Source organism: Mastigoproctus giganteus, chromosome 14 (assembly GCF_048544385.1).
Source record: "Mastigoproctus giganteus isolate SK-2022 chromosome 14, ASM4854438v1, whole genome shotgun sequence".
NCBI lineage: Eukaryota > Metazoa > Arthropoda > Arachnida > Uropygi > Thelyphonidae > Mastigoproctus > Mastigoproctus giganteus.
The window spans coordinates 52676753-52699472 of record NC_143588.1 but is presented as its reverse complement, the minus strand read 5'-3'; the positions used below and the strand labels follow the sequence as shown (position 1 = coordinate 52699472).

At 37.8% G+C, this 22720-nt stretch overlaps 1 protein-coding gene across 1 annotated transcript in view; it reads right to left on the bottom strand.

The window, feature by feature from the left end:
• LOC150075137 (carnitine O-palmitoyltransferase 1, liver isoform-like) overlaps window positions 1-22720 on the bottom strand; it is a 317335-nt gene that overhangs the window by 221827 nt on the left and 72788 nt on the right. The window contains exons 4-5 of the mRNA XM_090388328.1: window positions 22269-22480; window positions 11907-11992 (exon numbers count right to left, since the gene is read on the bottom strand). Of these exons, the coding sequence (XP_090244454.1) occupies window positions 11907-11992; window positions 22269-22480 (298 nt within the window). The remainder of the gene's footprint in view (window positions 1-11906; window positions 11993-22268; window positions 22481-22720) is intronic.

Here is a 22720-nt window from a genome sequence, read left to right as displayed (position 1 = left end):
TAGGAAGGGGATGAATCAGATTGGTCCACTTGACATCGATGGTTCGACTGTTGATGATCCTGCTCAGATAGCAAACAAACTGAATGAGTATTTTGCATCTACATTCACACGTGAGGAATTATTACAGTTTGAAAATGGAAGGTTATCAAATTGTATCAGTGTGCTTAATGATTTTGTAATAACTGAGAGCAAAGTGGAGGAGAAATTGTTGAAGTTAAACATAAGAAAGGCACCTAGGGTGGATGGGATCTATCCAGTTATTTTAAAGGAGGCGGCAAAGCAACTAAGCAAACCCTTAGCCATAATTATGAGAGCATCCTTGGACTCAGGGGAGGTTCCCACGGACTGGAGATGTGCAAATGTGTCCCCAATTCACAAAGGTGGATCGAAGGATGACACGAGTAATTACAGACCAGTTAGTTTAACTTCTGTTCCGGGTAAAATAATGGAGTCACTGGTTAAAGATGCATTGCAGGATCATCTAGACAAGACTGCAGCAATAATTCAAACACAGCATGGGTTTGTTAAGGGAAAGTCTTGTCTGACAAATTTGATTGGTTATTATGATGTGGTCACAAAGGAACTGGATGCAAAAAATAATTTTGATATCATATACTTGGATTTCAGGAAAGCTTTTGACACTGTTGCGCATGGAAGACTACTGTACAAATTGGAGCAGAATGGTATTAAGGGTAAGTTGCTACAATGGATAAAAGGATGGTTAAGTGGGAGAAGACAGAGGGTGGTAATCAATGGGTGCTGCTCTTCGTGGACTAATGTTATTAGTGGAGTCCCACAGGGTTCGGTGTTGGGTCCACTGTTGTTTTGTGTATTTATCAATGATATTGATGAAGGTATATCAGGCTTAATGTCGAAGTTTGCAGATGACACAAAGGTTGGCAGGGTTGTTAATGACAGTAATGGCAGTGTGCTACTGCAACAGGATCTAGATAATTTGGGCAGATGGGCTAAGAAGTGGCAACTGAAGTTCAACCTTGACAAATGCAAAGTACTGCATATGGGTAGAAGTAACCCCAGAGAAACGTACCAACTGTGTGGTATTACACTTAAGGTGGTAGGAAATGAAAAAGACCTGGGAGTAATTGTGCAATCAGATATGAAGTTTTCTGAGCAGTGCAGACAGGCTGCTAGGGCGGGTCATGGGGTTTTGTCAATGATATAGAGGAATTTTGCTAGCAGGGAAAAGGAGGTGATTGTCCCTCTGTATAAGGCAATGGTCAGGCCACGCCTTGAGTACTGCGTACAGGTCTGGAGGCCTCATTTTAGGAAGGATGTAGATTTGCTTGAGCGTGTACACAGAAGAGCAACACGATTGGTGAGGGGAATGAAGGGATTCTCTTACCAAGAGAGGCTTAAGTTCTGCAAATTGCAGTGGCTGGAGACTAGGTACCTGCGCGGTGATCTGATTGAGGTCTATAAGGCCTTGAATGGGTTTAGCACGCTGAATTCTGATGGGATCCTTCCACTTGTTCAGATTACGAACCTACGGGGACATAAGTTCAAATTAAGAAAGGACAGATGTAGAATAGATGTGCGGAAATTTGCCTTTAGCCAGTGGGTGGTTAATTGCAGGAACAAACTTCCATCTGTCGTTGTGGAAGTTGATAGGTTAAATAAATTTAAGGAGGAACTGGACAGGCATTTGGAGGGAATGGTGTGATTTTTTTTTTTGGCTGATGCTGCATAAGCTCCTACACTTGCTTTCTTGCATCATGTGCCACTACTACTACTACTATACCCGCACCGCCGCCAGCCTGAATCCTGTCCCTCGGACCATGAGGGTAGGGGCGTGGCATTGACACGGTTGACCCTCGCAGGCGAGCCTACTAGCCGACTGATCCTAGCCGGGCCTTCCAGGACCACCCGTCTTGTCGAAGCAGGGGCCAAAGTGGTGTATTGAAGCTGGGCCCCTCAACCACCAGGATCCCCCTTTCCTAATTTCCACGGGTCGCAGCGCACGGCAAACACGCTGGATTCCACTGATGTAAGCCTGGAACCTGGGCTGTGGGCATTGGATCCCAGTGATGCTAGTCTGGAAGTCCAGATTGGATCCCAGTGATGCTAGTCTGGAAGACACGATAGGAGGGAGTATATGATGAGAGCCTTGTCGATCAATTCGGCCCTGGAGAAATCATGCAGGGTTCAAGGGGTAGAATTTTTCTCAGCATAGTCTGTGCTTGTTAACAGGAGAGATTGCTTCTACAGGGATGGGATACACTTAAATATAAAGGGTGCAAGAATATTTGCTGATGCTATTGAGGCAATGTTAGGTGGGTTGGAAAACTGCTAGCTCGGGGGGGATCCAGTTGACATGGGTGGACAGTGCAGTGTTGAGTCAGTTTGGTGTGACATAAGCACTGGGAAAGGAAAAATGAGAGTAGGAGTGTGTTATAGGCTTAATGACTAATGAACAACTATACAGAAAAATAGTGTGGGTAAGTAAATCAGATTGTCTTATAATGGGTGATTTTAACTTCTCAGGTATAGATTGGACCTTGTGGGTTGGTCACTCGCAGTATCAAGACTTTCGTGGATTTATTGGATGATTGATTGTTTTCTACAGCAGCATGTTCAAGAAGCAACCAGAGGGAGTAATACTCTTAATTTGATTATCAGCAGGATTATTCATGCATTAAGAATCTGCAGATAAAAGAACCACCAGGTGGCAGTCTTCAGTGTACTGATGTAGGATTCACTTAAAGATGCAACTACCATCAGGGGTAAAGGGAGGGGTTTTTTTCTTTCATAAAGTTGACTACAGTGGTCTTAAAGAGTTTTTAAATTCTATTTCAGTGGAACCAACTGATGATGTTACCAACAACCAATTCTAAATGGGAAGCATTCAAGGAATTAATCTTGGAAGCTACAAGGCTTTTCATATCAACTAAGAAATAATGTTCAAGATTTAGGCCTAAATGGATGTCTGATGAACAAATGAGATTTGTGGCAGAGAAGAAAAATGCATGGAATGCATATAAATTATCAGGACACACACAGATGCCTATGGTAGATATAAGATAGTCTGTAATCAAGTGACAAAGGACATTAGGCAAGCAAAGGCAGTTTATGAGAAATCTTTTGCAAAGGATACAAAGAAAAACAGTAAAGACTCCTTTACTTATGTAAGCTCTACAAGGACTGGAATGAATCAGATTGATCACTTGATATCGATGGTTCGATTATTGAGGATTCTACTCAGATATCTGAAAAACTGAATGAGTATTTTGCATCTACATTCACAGATGAGGAATTCTGTAAGGAAGTGGAGGCTAGAAGCTTATCAAACTCTATCAAGGAGTTAAATGATTTTGTAATAATTCAGAGCAAAGTGTAGGAGAAATTGCTGAAGTTTACATGAGGAAGGCACCTGGGGTGGATAGGATCTATCCAGTTATATTAAAGGAAGCAGCAAAGGAAGTAAGGAGGCCCTTAGCCATGATTATGAGGGCATCCTTTTCCTCAGGGGAAGTCCCCCACGGACTGGAGATGTGCAAATTTATCCCCAATTCACAAAGGGAAATTGTAAGGTGACACAAGTAATTAGAGACCTATCAGTTTAACTTCTGTTCCAGGGAAAATCATGGAGTCAATTTTTAAAGAAGACTGCAGGATCATCTAGAGAAGACTGAGGTTATAGTTTAGACACAGCATGGGTTTGTTAAGAAGAATTCTTGTCTGACCAATCTGATTGGATAGTATCATGTGGTCACATAGGTATTGGATGCAAAAAATAATCCCAACATCATATACTTGGATTTCAGGAAAGCTCTTGATATTTTGTTGCACTTGCTACTGTACAAGTTGGAGCATTATGTCATTAAAAGCAAGTTGCTTCAATGAATAAAAGGATGTTCGAGCGGGAGAAGACAAAGAGTAGCAATCAATGGACACTATTCTTCGTAGACTAATGTTATTAGTGGAGTTCCCCAAGGGTCCGTGTTTGACACATTGTTATTTTCTGTATTTATCAATGATATTTATGAACCAAGTATATCAGGCTTAATGGCCAATTTTGTAGTCGATACGAAGGTTGGTAGGGCTGTTAATGGCAGTAAGAATGGTACACTGCTGCAGCAGGATCTAGAAAAGTTGAGTAGATGGGGTGAGAGGTGGCAACTGAAGTTTAACATTGACAAATGGAGAGTACTACTTATGGGTAGCACTAATCCCAGAGTAACATACCAACTGTGCAGTACTACACTCAAGGTAGTGGAGAATGAATAGGAACTGGGGGTAATTGTACAGTAAGATATGAAGCTGTCCAAGCAATGCAGACAGGCTGAAAGTGTTGCTCATGGGGTCCTGTCAATGATATATAAGAACTTTGCTAGCAGGGATAAGGAGGTGATTATCTCCCTGTACAAGGCAATGGTCAGGCCACACCTTGAATACTACATATAGGACTGGAGGCCTCATTTTAGGAAATGTTGAGCTACTAGAATGAGTACAGAGAAGGGCAATAAGATTAGTGAGGGGAACACAGGGTTGCTGTTACCAAGATAAGCTTAAGTTCTGCAAATTCCAGCATCTTGTGATTAGGCACCTGTGAGATGATCTGATTGAGGTGTATGAGGCCTTTACTGGTTTGAGGACAGGGCCAAAATTACTATCTCACAATTTAATTTAATTATCAACTAAATTACAGTAATTATCATAAAAGTTATAACAATTCAAAACAAGTAACCAAATTCGGCAAATCCATGATGCCAAGAAACTTCTTCCATATAGAAGAATTTAGCTATTAGAATAAATATCTAATTATTACTCAAAATACGTTTTCTTCTTTTAAATAGATGAGCTTAAGCTAGGCCAAGAAAGTTCTCTTTATTTGCCACTAATTGATACATATTCTTAGGGCTATATATACTTCGGTAATAATTTGCATTTGATTCCTCAAGTCAACATAAAAATTACACTTGAAAAGCATATTTTCTATAGTTTCGTCAAGGCCACACAGGCACAAAGGAGAGGCTGCTAAACCCAAAGCATGTAATTTATGATTAACACTCCCACGTCCTGTCAGTAAGAATTAGGATGCTGAGTCCAAGACAGAACCAGTTATCTCTAAATAGGCCTACCAGGCTGGGACAATTCATATTAAACAAATTAGATTTTTACACCAGCCAGAATTAAAAATATAAATACCAATCTTGTAACTAAAACACTTTATTTTAAAATAAAATAAAATACGGGCGTATAAAATAAAATGAAATAAAACTGATGTGATTTAACTAACAGAACCAGTTAGTTTGTTTACTACTTTCAAAGACATGGGGAAAACATAAGTCACTCTCACCAAAGGGTCAGCAGACCATTCTGGCTGCCAAGCTTGTAAACATTTATTTTTAATACAAGACATTTCTAGTTCTTCAGATGCATTTAGGTCAATAACAATTGTCTATTCTAACAGGTATGTTTTTTGCATTGAAAGTAAAGTAAATAGTGAGCTCTTACTTCAAAATGTATAGGAAGTCTACCACAAACAACCTATAAAGCAACGGTGGACACTGTCCTGCAATTATGAAAAGTGGCCAATAGAAAGAATCTCTGAGCTTGCAAGAGATACTTTTAACTGAGGAATGGTAAATTTGATGTCTCCTAGCGGCTGCAGCATAGTAGACAATGGGGAGAAACACACATTTGTAGTATAATTTCTGTGTTCAATTTAATGCCCCAAACAGATTTACTAATTCTAACAATCTTTCCAGTTAGAACTTTAATTTTATGCAGGATATACCTTGCATGTGAAATAAAATTTAGCCTATCATCCAACATGCCACCTAAATATCTATAGTTACATTCCAATTTAATTGATTGGTTATTTAGTTTAATGTTAGGAGGCTGGCTTAAATTCCCTTTAATAGCATCTGTTTTGTTTTTGAAGTGGAGATTTCCAATTTGTGCATCTGGCACCAGGTAAAAAGGTCCAATAAGACTTCATTTGATAAGTGCTCCAGTTCCTGTCTACAATTCCCAGAAACTAGAATAGCTAAATCGCCAACATAGGCAATTTTATACAGCACTGCGCAGTGTTCAATAGAAAGCCACCCATCAAGAACCGCTTTCCAACACAGAGATCCAAGAACAGATCCCTGAGGGCAGCCTCTAGTAACATTCCTAGTAATTTGATAGGAAACAGCAAATTGTTTGTTTCGGGATTTATTAGGCGCATCGGCAACTATGGCCATAGTGTGCCAGGAAACAGCAGAACTACAAGAGTGTGGCCCTGAAAGTAATAAGTAGTTAATCAGTAGAATGATGCAGAAACCCTGGTCTCCAGGAAACTTGCCAGGACACTTTGCCACCACCATAAGGTGTAAAGGCCCATTTGAAGTTCACAAAGAGACCAAGGACATAGTTAAAATTAGAGGCAGTGACCAGATCTAAAGCATACCTAATGGAGTCAGTTGTATATTTTTGGTAAAACCAAATTGCATATGTCTGTAAATTTTTACCCAAATAGTAATTTTTGAATCTAATAACAATAAGTTTCTCAAGGACTTTTCTGAGGGCACGAAGAAGTGCTATGGGTCTTTAAGAAGAAAGCAAATTTACAGGTTTCTCAGGTTTTTTTAGTATAATTTTGAGGTGGCCTGCTTCCACAGTTTTGGGAAGCAACCATCTACAAGACAATTATTCAACAAAGTGATGAATAATTGAGGACACTGTCCAGACTCTTTTTAACACAACCACTTCTAACAGGTCCAATCCAGAATATTTACCATCATGCATAGTAAAGATGGCCTGAGAAATCTCAAATTCAGTAAAAGGGTCCTCATGGGAAGGGCCAGCATAAGTAAGGTGTGCAAACTTCATCAATGTCTGTTCTGTGGATTTTGGAAAAAGATGATCCTGGAGGATAATTCCATCCAAAATTGCACCCATGGAGTCATTCCACGTAAGAGTATGTTTTCAGTTCTGATCGTTGAAAAAACTTCAGGAGGGTGATATCTTTCCATAACAATTTTATAGGCAAACCCCAATGGCTCTTTTTTGCATGGTTGTCTGAACCAAACAATCCTATGTCTTTTTCTTCTCATGATATATTTCATTAAAGTAAGATCTCCGAGCCACCTTTTATAACTCAACTAGACACGTAATCTATCCTCCTGTCTTCAATTATTTCTTTTGGCTCGTTGCATGTCCTGTCTAGACACGACAGTATAGTGTCCTCCTGGCAGACAACGCTATACTGTCGTGCAATTCTGGTGGTTGACACTTGAAGAGATGCCAAGACATTGTGTGAATATAATTTAATATAAGTATTTATTTCTATACAGTTTAAAATGTATTATTATTATTTTTTTTTTTTTAGTAGCTATACTACCTACTCTTATCTTTCCCCTTTTTTTTTTTCCCTCTCTCAGCAGCTATTATTTATCTATACATTATGGTCGTTGGGCACTTTCTGTCTATCAGTAGCCCTTGTCCATAAAAATTTTCTCCCCCATCCCCCCCATTACTTTTGATATTACTGCACTGCACTGAAAGGATAGCTGGGACACTGTTCTGTGTTTGTTGTGTTACAATACAAGACATGTGACCTTTGGTTGGCTGTTCAACTGCTGAGCTAGTCACGGTAGACCCCTCACAATAGAACAGGAGCACTTAACTATGTTGACTTGTCGAGATACTGGCACCTGCATGTCTCACCCCCACAATCATTTCATGTTTGAAGTTAGAAAGATCTTGACATTCAAAAACTAATTGAGCATGTGTGAACTATAATCTTATATCAGCTGTTGCAGAAGAGGAGGAGGAATAAAAAAAAAAAAAAAATACAATGAATCACACTGGTTCACTAGATACAAATTGGTTAATTTTTGATGATCCTGTTCAGGTTGCTCAAATTGAATAGGAATTTTGCATCTACATTCACACATGAATTGTTTAGGGATTGGGTGCCAGAAGTGTATCAAATTCTAACAGTGAGCTAAAATGACTTTATGACAACTGAGAGAACTTTGGAAGAGAACTGAAGCTTATATTAAGGCTGATGGAATCTATTGAATTATTTAAGGAAGCAGCAAAAATGGTAACCAAACCTTTGACCATAATTATGACTGCAACCTTGGAATCAGGGAAGGTTCCTAAAAATTGGAGATGTGAAAATGTCTCTCCTACTCACAAAGAGAAATTCAAAGGGCAAAGTGAGTAATTACAAACATATAAGCTTGACCTCTGTGACAGGAAAAATAATGAAGCCAATGATTAAAGAAAAAATATGAGTTCATCTTAATAGGAATAGTATTCACACAGCGTGGATTTGTTAAAGGTACTAATCTGACTGGTTACTATAACATCGTCTAATACAGAGTCTGACTGGTTACTAGTCCAATTTACGTAACAGTTGTACCATATGTACAATTGTTACATAAATTGGAGTAATACAGCATTAGGAGCAAATTACTATTATGAATAATGGGATGGTTAAGTGATAGGGAGACAGACTAGTTATAAATGATCACAGCTCTTCATTGACTAATGTGATGGGTGGGCTAACACAGGAATTGTTGAGCCTCTTACTATTTTTAATATTTATTAATGATGTAGATATTTAAAGTTAATCTAACAAGTCAGATTAGTGAGGCATGATCCACTTAACAAATCCATGCTGTGACTGCTTTATGGATCCATTCCTATTAAGATGAACTTACAACATTTCTTCTTTAACTATTGGCTCCATTATTTTCCCTGTCAGAGGTCAAGCTTAGTTTATAATTACTCACTTTGCCATTTGATCCCTTTTGTGAATAGGAGAGAGACACTTGCACATCTCCAATTTGTAGGAACCTCACCTGATTCCAAGACTACTCTCATAATTATGACCAAAGGTTTTCTTACCTCTTTTGCCACTTCTTTAAATAACTGAATAGATTCCATCAGCACTGGGTGCTTTCCCCCCCCCATGTTTAGCTTCAACAATTTCTCTTCCACTTTCCTCTCAGTTATCATAAAATCATATTAGCCCACAGCTGGAATTTGATACACTTCTTGCAACCCATACCTAAATAATTCCCCATATGTGAACATAGAGGCAAAATACCTATTCAGTTTGTCAGCAACCTAATCAGGATCATCAACAGTTAACCAATTCATATCTAGTGAAAAAAAATTTGATTCATCCTCTTTCTTCTACCATTTCTTCTTCATTCTTTTAGCATGTTTCGTCTTTTCCAGAGACTTCTTGTAATCTGCCTTAGCTTGCCTGACTTCCTTTGTGACTTGAGCAAAGACTAGTTTATATCTACTGTAGGCTTCTGTATCACCTGATAATTTATACTGAGTTGGTTTTACATTAATAAAATCATCTTTGTGACTGTAACTTGAGCAAAGACTAGTTTATATCTACTGTAGGCTTCTGTATCACCTGATAATTTATACTGAGTTGGTTTTACATTAGTAAAATCATCTTTAGCATTAGCAGAGGCATTTGATGCAAGAAAGCAAGCTTATACAGCATCAGCCAAAAAAAAAAAAAAAAAAACCCCACTTCCACTTCACCCCTCTGTTCGTTCAAAATACCTGTCCAGCTGAGCCTTAAACTTATTTAGGCTATCAACCTCCACCACAAGGGATGGAAGTCTGTTCCACCAACCAACCACCCGCTGGCTAAAGGCAAATTTCCGCACGTCTATCCTACATCTGTCTTTCCTCAATTTGAATTTATGCCCTCTCAGGTGATTTTTCTGAGCTAGAGGAAGAATCCCATCAGCATTGAGCATGCTTAATCCATTCAAGGCTTTATACACCTCTATCAGATCACCTCGCTGGTGCCTAGTCTCCAGACACTGTAATTTGCAAAACTTAAGCCTTTCTTCGTAAGAGCACCCCTTTGTTCCATTCACTAATCTTGTTGCCCTTCTCTGTACTCGTTCCAGCAGCTCTACATCCTTCTTGAAATGAGGCCTCCAGACCTGTATACAGTACTCTAGGTGTGGCCTGACCATTGCCTTATACAATGGAATAATCACCTCCTTATCCCTGCTGGAAAAATTCCTGTATATCATTGACAATACTCCATGAGCTACTCTTGCAGCCCATCTGCACTGCTCAGAGAACTTCATATCTGCCTGCACAATTACCCCCAAGTCCCTTTCATTCTCTACCACTGTCAGTGTAGTACCACAGAGTTGATACGTTGCTCTGGGGTTGCTGTTTCCCATGTGTAGTACTTTACATTTGTCAATGTTAAACTTCATTTGCCACCTCTCAGCCCATCTGCTCAACCTTTCCAGATCCTGTTGCAGCAGCATAGTGTCAGTAGTGTCCTTGACAACCCTGCCAACCTTTGTATCGTCTGCAAACTTGGACATTAAGCTTGATATACCATCATCAGTATCATTTATAAATACAGAAAACAATAATGGACCCAACACTGAGCCCTGAGGGACTCCACTAATAACATTAGTCCACGATGAGCAGTGTCCATTGATTACCACTCTCTGTCTTCTCCCCCTCAACCACCCCTTTATCCACAGCAGCAATTTGCCTCCAATGTCACACTGCTCCAATTTGTGCAGCAGTCTTCCATGTGCAACAGTATCAAAAGCCTTTCTAAGATCCAAGTATATAATATCAAAGTTATTCCCTGCATCCAGTTCTTTTGTGACTGCATCATAGTATCCAATCAAGTTGGTCAGGCAAGACTTCCCCTTAACAAAACCATGCTGTGTCTCAGCTATAACTGAAGTCTTGTCTAAATGATCCTGCAGTGCTTCTTTAACCAGTGCCTCCATTAATTTTCCTGGAACAGAAGTTAAGCTCACAGGTCTATAATTACTTGTGTCTATAATTACTTTGTGACTTTGTGACTTGAGCAAAGACTAGTTTATATCTACTGTAGGCTTCTGTATCACCTGATAATTTATACTGAGTTGGTTTTACATTAGTAAAATCATCTTTGTGACTTGAGCAAAGACTAGTTTATATCTACTGTAGGCTTCTGTATCACCTGATAATTTATACTGAGTTGGTTTTACATTAGTAATGCCCCCCCCCCCCCCCCCCATGTAGGAAAGGACTGTTCTGCAAAGCCGGTAAAGGCTCAAAGTCAGGAACAGTTAAAATAAGATTGTAGTTCATACACATGTCAATTAGTTTGAGTGTCTGTGATGAAGAATGGATTGGGGTCAAGATCTATCTAAATTCAAACATGGAATGATTGTGGGGACAAGATGTGCAGGCTGTTGTCAAGATACTGGACAAGATGTCCAGTAACTTGCAACAGCCAACATAATTAAATGTTCCTGTTCTGTCACCTGTCATGTCAGGAGCATACTGTGAATGGCTCAATAGCAGTTGAACAACTAGACAAAGGCCACATGTGGTTAATGCCCAGGGTGAGCATCATATGCCTTGTCCTGTAACACAGAACAGTGTAAGAGCTATCCACTCAGTACAAGGTAGTAACAGAAAAATCAATATCCACATGGACTACATACCAGAATTTAGCTTGTATAGGCTATAGCAGTTGACAGCCATCTGAACTTTTTTTTCTTACATTTTGAGGATAATTTTCTGTAAGATAAAGTCATAATACTGATTTAATAGTGAACTCTACTTATTGATAAATAATTTTATTCTTTCACTTTATGTATATGACATTCAGATTCTGCATGATTATAGATTAAAACAGTGAACTCTTTTAATATACAGTATATGTTTTTTCCCATCATCATTATTTGCTAAAACCACATGTTCCCTTCACTAAATATGCTTATATCAATGCTCACAAACACATAATTTCTAACTGTGCTGTGCTTATGCGGATAGAAACATAAAATTGTTCCTAATCATTTTATAAAGAAAACAAGTTTTAATGAAACCATACCTTTAAATATGGTAAAGTTATTAAATGAATAACACAGTTAAACCAAACTTACCACCAGTCACTAACATAATTCTGTGAAACCCAAGACTTCAAGATAAGTAATCGCTGCAGTTTTGGTGCTAATGTTCTTTCAAATTCCTAAGTCAAAAGAGTCAAATAAAAACATGTTTATCACTAATGTGCATTTGCAAGAATCACAAATATTACAACACCTCTGGTCTTCAATTGAAACAAACAAATTTTTTCTGTCTATACTCTGGGTCAAGAGTATAAACAAAAACAAGTATAAATGATACAACAAGGAGTACTGTCCTCTATGACAGTACAGCACTTTCACCTCTTGTCACTCTTTTGGAAGGGGTCTGCTTTTGAGTCCCATTGATGGCTATAGGAATTTCTAATGGCTTCTTCAACCAAAGCTATAGTTAGATGATCTCAGGCAGAGGGAGTAGGATTCCCACAATCAGTTGTTCAAGCTTTTTCAGCCTGCAAATCAGCCCATGAACACACACACACACACACACACAGTTATACAAAATGTTGCATTATAGCCTAAGTCAGTAAATTTGGTGATGTGCCCAAATGGCAACAAGCCGCAATTAGTTCTATTATTACAGACACTACATACAGCACTCAGCATAGAGATGCACAATAAATAAACATTCTAAATGAAATTAACTGAAGGTTAGTCCCCTCTATCTAACCACTGACTGCCACCTTTAGAGATTCATTAAGCATCTTGCCCACTTTTATATGATCTTCTGAAATGTTTCTTTATGTGATCTTTTATCCCAAAATTTATGAAGTATAATTTTCTCCTTAATGTGTAAAAACAAGAGTATCCATTTAAATTCATTATCTAATTAGTATTTCCTTCTTACTTAGTTGTTGGGTTTGTTGGTGCATCAGCAACTGTGGCTATAATGCATTGATTTCTGACTAGTATATCTTTCTTTTGATTTTGACCTTCTTATTTGGGTATGCTTTCCTCACCTTATAAAATGCATTTAACCTGATTTGTAATGTGTAAGTTGCTACCTTTTTAAACTCTAAAAAATTACAGGTGATCGCATATTTTATTAGTAATTTATCCTTTGATGACAGTTTCCCTTTAACTTACAATCCCATTTAAGTTTAATGATAGGAATCAAAAGGAATCCTGAAAAATCACTAAACAGCAATTTAGGATCAATATACTATTGTTGCTTGTAAATAACAAGTGTCAATAAAAGCATAATTTGTTTTTTCCAGTCTATGTGATATAAAAGTGCTTCAATATATACATATTTTTAATATATGTAATAAACTCCAATTATAACACACATGCTTATAACACTTTTCTTCTGATCCCTTGATCAATCTTGTGAAGTGGAGGTGTATTATTATATATAATATATATGCATCCTTATTAGAATACAGAAAGTATCAGATTATCTGTATTTGTAGACTCTCATTAGACAAACCAAGAGACTCAAGATGTTGAAACATGACAAAGTGGGACTCTGATCGTGAACTGCTAAGCTCAGTGCATCAAGTTCAGTTTTATATATACTGTGATGGGTTTTTAGTTTAGAATGCACCAAGCAATCTCTTCACACTGATGACTACTTTCTGTGATATCCTCAATAATATACAGTTTGCTCACTCAACTAGAAGGCATTCCCCTTAACCACCAAGTACTACTGATTTGCCACTGCTTGGAAAAGGCACACCGGTATTAAAAGCCAAGGCATGCCCACCACAAATAAATCCAGAACTGCAGCAGCCATCAAAGATACCTCTGCTTTTCCCATCCTTCAGAAGAATTACCAAGACTGCCAGAGGTCGGGCCGCCACCATCGTATACAATAGTGAAAATGACCCTAACCAACAGGGATTTTTTAACTAGGAAAAAAAAAAATATATATATATATATATATATATATATATATATATAAAATGTGTGGTTTGTAACATAGTGTCTGTGAAAATGGAAATGAAAGAAAAATACACAAAGTGCCTGAACTAATAGAAGTTCAAGGGATAGAAGAAACTGGAAGGGAAGTAGTGGTGAAAAAGTGAAAGAATTTGAAAAACCTAATACAAAAATAATTTTATATAAATAAATAAATAATACTAAAAAACAAATAAATAAATAATTCTGTTGTACAATTAATCCTGTACATTTGGCTTTTTATTCCGGGACTTATTAAGTATCTTCCCTGATCAGGCGTCTTCAAGAAGCCTGGTCAGCGTGAAGAGGAAAAGACCAAACCCTCCAACACACGACAGTAAGATGAAACAAATGGCCCTAAGTCCCCAGCGCTTTTAACTCCCCCTCTTACGGCAGCGAGAGGATCAGAGGGGGCTAAAAGAATCTCTGGGTATCACCAGGCTGCCATGCATGGAAACTGAACTTGACCAATTACAATGCAAAATCGCTCATCGGTGAAGACAGGATATTAGAGCTGGAAAAGGAACTAGAAAATGTCAATTGATATATCCTCGGTTTGGCTGAAACAAGACGAAGAAATGAATCACTTATAAGTTTATCAAGTGGAAATCTGATGTACACCAATGAAAACAAGACTAGACCTGCAAAGCAAAGGCCACAAAGTGGCAGGAGTGCTGTGACTCAGGAGAGAATTGAGGGGGTGATTCTGCAACGCATCACAGCCTAAAAAAAATGGGCAACTTGTGAAATGTTTCCGAACTCTCTGGAACAGAACATGATCTAGCTAAGGAGGATGTCTTTGTGTGTCCCAGGTGCAGAGAGTGTCTAGAAATTAGGCATCAACTCAGCATTCTACTGGGCGCCTATGAGAGCTTGAGGTGTAGGGTAGATGCCCTCGAAGAAATTAATATGAGGGACTCATCAAGCTCTCAGCTGCCCAACTCAACGCCAGAGCTCACTCCTGGGCATCAGGGAACACAGCGGCAATCTCCAAGGCAGAATGCACTGGCCCCAAACGAACTAGTTATTGTTGGTAACTCTATTGTCAGGGAGATGGAGAATATATTGTGTAAAAAGGATAGATGGAACAGGACAAGGGTATGTCTGCCAGGGGCAAAAGTTAATGACGTAAAGCATATATCATCTTTTAAGGGCACAAAAGGTGATATTGTTGTACACGTTGGCACCAATGACATTAAGAGTAGGAGATCTGCAGATTTACTTAACAAGTACAGGTCAATGTTGCAAAAAAGTCGTGAGTCAGGGTTAAATTTGAAAAGTCTCTGCAATTCTGCCCAGACACAATAGAAGGGAGAACATGATGACAGCCTTGTCAAGCAATTCGGCCCTGGAGGGAATGTGCAAGGCTCAAGGGGTAGAATATTTATTTTTCAACGTGGTCTGTGATTGTTAACAGGAGAGACTGCTGCTTCTACAGGGATGGGATACACTTAAATAGAAAGGGTGCAAGAATATTTGCTGATACTATCAAGGCAGTGTTAGGTGGGTCGGAAAACTGCTAGCTTGGGGGGATTCACAGACTAAAAAGTTAAAAGTAGCTGCATGCAGAGGTAAAGGTGATTCTTGCACTACTTCTATTAGAATAAGTAGCGACCTGGAGCGAGGGGTGCTGGGGGTTTCAGGGACGGATGGCAGTCATCGTGAAACAGGTGGGTATATGGGATGTGTTAGAGTAACTAAGAATAAGAATAGGCGCATGTATACTTCCATGTATACCAATGCTAGAAGTATAGTAAATAAATTTGATGAATTTGAAGTGTTGGTCAAGACATCAAAGGTGGATATTGTTGGGATATCGGAGACGTGGTGTCACACAGATATAAGGAATGCCGAACTGGAATTTGTGGAGTACAATGTGTACAGAAAGGATAGACAAGGAGGTGTCATGCTGTTAATTAAGAAAAACATAAAATCAAAAGAAGTGCATCCAGTTGATATAGATGAACAGTGCACTGTTGTCAGTTTGGTGTGACATAAGCACTGCGAAAGCAAAAATAAGAGGAGGAGTGTGTGTTATAGAATGACTCAAATGAGAACAATGAACAATTGTAGAGAGAAATAGTGGGCTAGTAAATTGGAATGTCTTATAATGGTGTATTTTAACTTCCCAGATACTGACTGGAACTTGTGGATTGGTCACTCACACAATTGTAAAACTTGTGAATTTATTGGATGATTGTTTTCTGCAGCAGCATGTTCGAGAGGCAACCAGAGAGGGTAATATTCTTAATCTGGTTATCAGCAGTGATTATTAGTGTATTAAGAATTTGCAGATAAAGGAACCATTAGGTAGCAGTGATCACAGTGTACTGATGTGGGATTTACTTAGAGATATAATTACCATCAGGGGTAAAGGAAAGGGTTTTGGCTTCCATAAAGGTGAGTAGGGTTGGCTCAGACAGTTTTTAAATTCTATATTTTCTATGAAAAACCAACATTAAAATTCTTGGTTTTTCTTAAAAGGGCATGAGTCAATGACTGATTTCCTTTTAACAACTAGTCTTGTAGGTACTCAAGACAGCGCATGTGTTACAGTGGATCGATTGACGATGTTACCAACAGTAAATTCTAAGTGGGAAGCATTCAAGGAATTAATCATTGAATCTACTAAAAGTTTCATACCTATTAAGAAATATTGTTCAAGGTTTGGGCCTAAATGGTTATCAAATGAACTAATGACACTCGTGACAGAGAAGAAAAATGCATAGGATGCATATAAATTATCAAGCGACTCAGAAGCCTATGGCAGATATAAGCTAGTCTGTAATCAAATCACAAAGATGCTAAGAATAACAGCAAGGATTTCTTTACTTATATAAACTCTAAAAGGAAGGGGATGAATCTGATTTGTCCACTTGATATAGATCGTTCGACTATTGATGATCCTGCTCAGATAGAAAACAAACTGAATCGGTATTTTGCATCTACATTCACACATGAGGAGTTATTAAGGATTACAAATGCCACAAGGTTATCAAATTGTAATAAGGTGCTTAATGATTTTGTAATAACTGAGAACAAAGTGGAGGAGAAATTGATGAAGTTAAACATAAGAAAGGCACCTGGGGTGGATGGGATCTATCCAGTTATATTAAAGGAGGTGGCAAAGGAAGTAAGCAAACCCTTAGCGATAATTATGAGAGCATCCTTGGACTCAGGGGAGGTCCCCACGGACTGGAGATGTGCAAATGTATCCCCAAATTTACAAAGGGGGGAATGAAGGGTGACACGAGTAATTAGAATCCAGTTTAACTTCTGTTCCGGGTAAAATAATGGAGTCACTGGTTAAAGATGCATTGCAGGATCATCTAGACAAGACTGCAGCAATAATTCACACACAGCATGGGTTTGTTAAGGGAAAGTCCTGTCTGACAAATTTGATAGGATATCATGATGTGGTTACAAAAGAACTGGATGCAAAAAATAATTTTGATATCATATATTTGGATTTCAGGAACGCTTTTGACACTGTTGCGCATGGAAGACTATTGTACAAATTGGAGCAGAATGGTATTAAGGGTAAGTTGCTACAATGGATAAAAGGATGGTTGAATGGGAGGAGACAGAGCGTGGTAATCAATGGGCACTGCTCTTTGGGGACTAATGTTATTAGTGGAGTCCCACAGGGTTCAGTGTTGGGTCCACTGTTTTGTATATTTATCAATGATATTGATAAAGATATATCAGGCACCCTAACTCACGACTTTTTTTGCAACCCGTACTTGTTAAGTAAATCTGCAGATCTCCTACTCTTAATGTCATTGGTGCCAACGTGTACAACAATATCACCCTTTGTGCCCTGAAAAGATGATATATGCTTTACAACGTCATCAACGTTTGCCCCTGGCATACATACCCCTGGTACTATTCCATCTATCCTTTTTACCAATATATTCCCCGTCTCCCTGACAATAGTCACCAACGATAATTAACTCCTGTGGGACCAGTGCATTCTGCCTTGGAAATTGCCACTGTGTTGCCTGATGTCCAGGAGTGAGCTCTGCCATTGAGTTGGGCAGCTGAGAGCTTGACGGGCCCCTCATATTACTTTCTTCGAGGGAATGTACCCTAGGCACCCATCAGAACGCTGAGTTGACGCCTAATTTCTAGACACTCTCTGCACCTGGAACACACAAAGACATCCTCCTTGGCTAGATCATGTTCTGTTCCAGAGAGTTCGGCAAACATTTCACAAGTTGCACATTTTTTAAGCTGTGATGCGTTGTAGAATCGTCCCCCTCAGTTCTCCACCGAGTCACAGCACTCCTGCCACTTTGTGCCTGTTGCTTTTCTGCTCTAGTCTGGGCCATGATATTTTAAATTAATAAGATCAATAAATTTTATTAATTAATTGTCAATACTACACTATCTAATGGAAACTTAAATGCTGGGATGTGAATTATGATATATAATTTTACATTACCGTCAACGATACTACATACCGGGATATGTATAAAATGAAATGTAACAATATCCGTTTGTTTTTTACTGACAAGAGTGGAGCCCAATTTAGTTGATGGGTTTGGTACACCATATGTGACAAGGTATAAAGAGTTATGTATTCTGAATATACATATGTGGTTATAATGCATATAACAGAGATGGACAGCAGAACTGCCTCCTCCATGGCAGTAGGAGGCAATAACCCCTGGCATAAAGCTTGACTATGTAGGCAATAGCTTATGAGACTAAGAGGTTATGAACAAAACAAGGTTCTTAAATTTAATATTTTATACAAAGTGTTATTTATATATGCCTTATGTGTGATTGGGCTACAGCCCTGGTAACACTACATACTGGGATATATATTAAATGAAATGTAACAATACCTTCTTGTTTTTTACTGACAAGGGTGGAGCCCAATTTAGTTGATGGCTTTGGTACACCATATGTGACAAGGTATGAAGAGTTATGCATTCTGAAATGCCTCTTGGGTTACCACTGTTGTAATGGGATTTTATTTGACTGGCTGCAACCTTTTTGCTACCTTACACAAGTCTTGTTAGACTCCGTTGGCCTTAAACATCCACAAGCTGTCTCCAACCACAGAATTGCTGCTGCTGGCTGGATGTTATTTGGTTACTAGACCAATCTCAATAAACTTTAGGCAAAGTCACCAGTGAAAACCCCAGCATGATTGCAGTTTCCAAGACACTTAAACCAGTACATCTGGTGTGAACTACCATGCCATGTTCAAAATCACTTAATCTTTCATCTTGCCAGCTATACCATTACACTGGGAATATGGATTGTTACTATATGTATGTAATTCTTGCAGTGAATTACATACATATAGCAACCTATATATCACACAGCATTCTCCCCTTCAATAACAGCATCATGTGGTACACACATGTGATGCTGTTACTGAAGGAGTAGTCTATTTCATGGCAGGTGTACCTAAAAAAATGGCCACTCAGTATATACAACACTAATACATCAAAATACATTCCTCTGACCTGATGGTCATATTCATAATAGTTTATCATATCAGAGCCACAAAATACTCAAAAGAAGCACCAAACTGCTGGTAGAACAAATTTACACATTTCACCACGCTTGCAGAGACACAAAAGATTTTAAAGCATTATGATGGAAATGCCAAGCAATGCATTACATTAGAAAGAGCGTGTATTACACTGCAAATGCTTCTAATATGTCATTGTTTGCAAAGTCACTTACTGAAAAAAAAAAGTCATATTACGAAAAATGTGAATCAGGTTACCATAAATCTTAAACAATCCTATTAACAAAGAATACAAATCACATTGTGAATAATACATTAGTAGTACACTGTTGCACCATTACACATTCCCATATGTTGCAAAAATTGCAACAGTACTCTTGAAAGGCTCATTTCCAATGCATTGCAATGCTTGCACCTCTTCACTATGGATTTCAGAAACCACAGTGAAACACTTAAAATATTTGAAGTTTATACGAGTATCTAAAAAAACTGACAGATGTCATTAAAAATTAAACATCCTCCTATGAATATCCAAACAGATTCTACATCTTATCTGAACGTAAGAAAGCACTCAAAACCTATGTTGATATTATTATGCTTATTTCCTTCAGTCACAAGAGCTTGATTTGTTTATGGGCGAAACATATATACTATGATTTACTTAATCTCATCACCAGGCCGTATGGTGAAAAAGAGTCTAAAGGATTATCTTTTATAGTTCAACCCAGGGTTTACTTGTGCCCTGAGGTCATCATTTCAAGTATTGGCTTAATGGGAGATATTGATACACATTTATGGTTGTGATAAAAATTAAATAAACAGAAATAAAAATAAACATTGTTTAAATTAAAATATAATAGAATAAGACAAAATTAAATAAATGAATTAAATTATATAATCGAAATATTGTTGGAAAAGCTTTATGATTTAAGATCTGTTTCTAGGGTTGTTAATAGCAAGTGATCTAGGTTGTAATCTAGTTCTTAGTTGTGGGGGGGGGTCATTCAGTTGGCGGGCCGGTTGTGGTTAAGAGGTTCTTGTGACTGAAGTGATCATTTGTAAAGGTGATATCACAAAGACAGCTGGGAAATGTTTATGTAGCAGTGTTATTTATTATATAAAAATTAACCTTTACACAAAATACCTTGAATTAGATCTTAGTTTGATTTACTAAAACTTTTAATTCTACTAAAAAATTTTAAGATTTCCATAATAATAACCCTTAGTTACTGTCTCTGCAGTCACTGAAGAAGTAGAGAAAATACCACAAAACATCTGACCCCACTATGTACATATTTCCAATGTGGAAATAAACATAATACCAACAGAGGTTTTGACTGCTTTAATATCTTCAAACAACACAGTTCACCTATGCAACATGCCACTCAAGGAATATCTTAAATTCTACATCTGTTTGGATATTCCTCATTTCGATGATAAATATCCAAACCTAGATTCGTGTAATTCACATAAAATTAATGACCAGTCAATATACATAAAACACATTAATAAAATAATCACACACCTTTAGCAATGTATAAAAGCAAACTTTTCCCATTCACACAGGTGTATTTAGTGGACTATTTCGGTTTGCTACTCCAGTGTTGATTCTCTTTCTGTGGGCAAACACCTCGGAGGCAAAGTTCTGAAGAGCTGAAAGATGGTTCTTATTTTGCAGAAGCCCCTCTTCCCACCCCAGAGAGAAAGATATGGAATGTCAGTTCGGAGCTTCATCCTAAGATCGTAGTAGATTGCACAGTTAAAGAGGAGGTAACTCCAACCTTTTGTATTTCCGCAGCAGCAGAGATCTGTGTTATGCAAGCCAAACTGATAAAGTTTTTGATTTTTTATTATTAGTAGTAGTAGCAGCAGCAGTGGCATGTGAAATAAAAAAGCAAGCTTATAAAGAATCAGCAAAAAAAACACTTTTCAAATCAACTGTCCATCCTCTCCAATAAATTTGTCTAGGTCTTCCTTGAATAATTTATTCAAACTATCATAACAACAGATGAAAGTTTGTTCAAACAACCACCCCCTGGCTGAAAGCAAAACCTCCACACATCTTTCCTGCAAGTTTCCTTCCTCAGTTTGAATTTATGTTGCCTCATGTGTGTAGCCTGAGCAAAAGGAAGAATGCATTCAGCACTGAGCTTGCACAATCCATTCAAAGATATAAACACCTCAAACAGAACTCACAGGTGTCTAGTCTTTAGATGCTGCAATTTGCAGAAATAAAGCCTTTCTTAGTAATGTAACCCTTTTGTTCCCTTCATTTGTCCTTCTCTGCACCCATTCCAGATCTACATTCTTCCTAAAACGAGGCCTCCAGACCTGTGTGCAGCACTCAAGATGCAGCCCAACCAATGCCTTGTACGATGGGAGAACCTCACATCTGACTGCACAGTTACTCTCAGGTCATTTTCATTTTCTACTACCCTGAGTGTAGTACCACACAGCTGGTAAGTTAATCTAATATCAACTTAAACTGATTTTTAAGTTGTTAATTGTTACTAAAATATTACTAAAATTGAAAATGGCATTTATTTCTCAAAAATAACTAGTTACAAGATTTATATAATTAAATATGAGCACTGAATATATATTTTATATAAAAATATCTTTTCTATAATGGGGAACTAATCTCCATTTACCATACACCCCAAAGCCTGCTGATCACTGGTACTTTGAGAAGCATGATCCTATGTGATCAAGGAGGGCCTATGGTGGTAATATATTTTTATCTTATAATTCAAATATAGATGAATAGCATGTATCTTAATTTTGCTGAACAGTGTATACACCGATTCCTTTAAATGTCTACATAAAAAAAAAAAAAAAAAAATTATATATATATATATATATATATATATGTGTGTGTGTGTGTGTGTGTGTGTGTGTGTGTGTATCAACAGAGAAAAGATATTGGGCCTTTATTAACTATAAGAAAGCCATTTTCCTGATTGTTTACCTCAGGTAAATTATCAACTGATTACCTTTCCTTTTCTCTTTAAATTTTCAAGTTCTTTTTCATCACAGAGAGGCTGTAGTGATTCAAACAATCTAGAATATGTATCTTGAATGGCAGGCACAGGCATTCTTGGAAGAGACCTCTGGCAGCTGTACAAAGAAGGCTGATATCCACTAACTACACGTACCATGCAACACCACATATATGTCAGCTTTGAGGTATTCTTAGGATTCTCATCTGTATCGATAAATTTGTTTAGAATTTAAAAAACATTTTGAAATTAATAGATGTAAATAATAATTGTTTTGAAATAAAGAAACCTCAAAATTAATAACATCTCATTTTTATTATTCAATAAAATTAAACAGTGTGCAATATTTGCATTCATACAAATGAGCAGGGCTAAATAAACATGGTCACCAGAGCAGCTAAGAAATTTGGCCTGCAATTATTACTTTACAGTAAGTCTAGTGACTG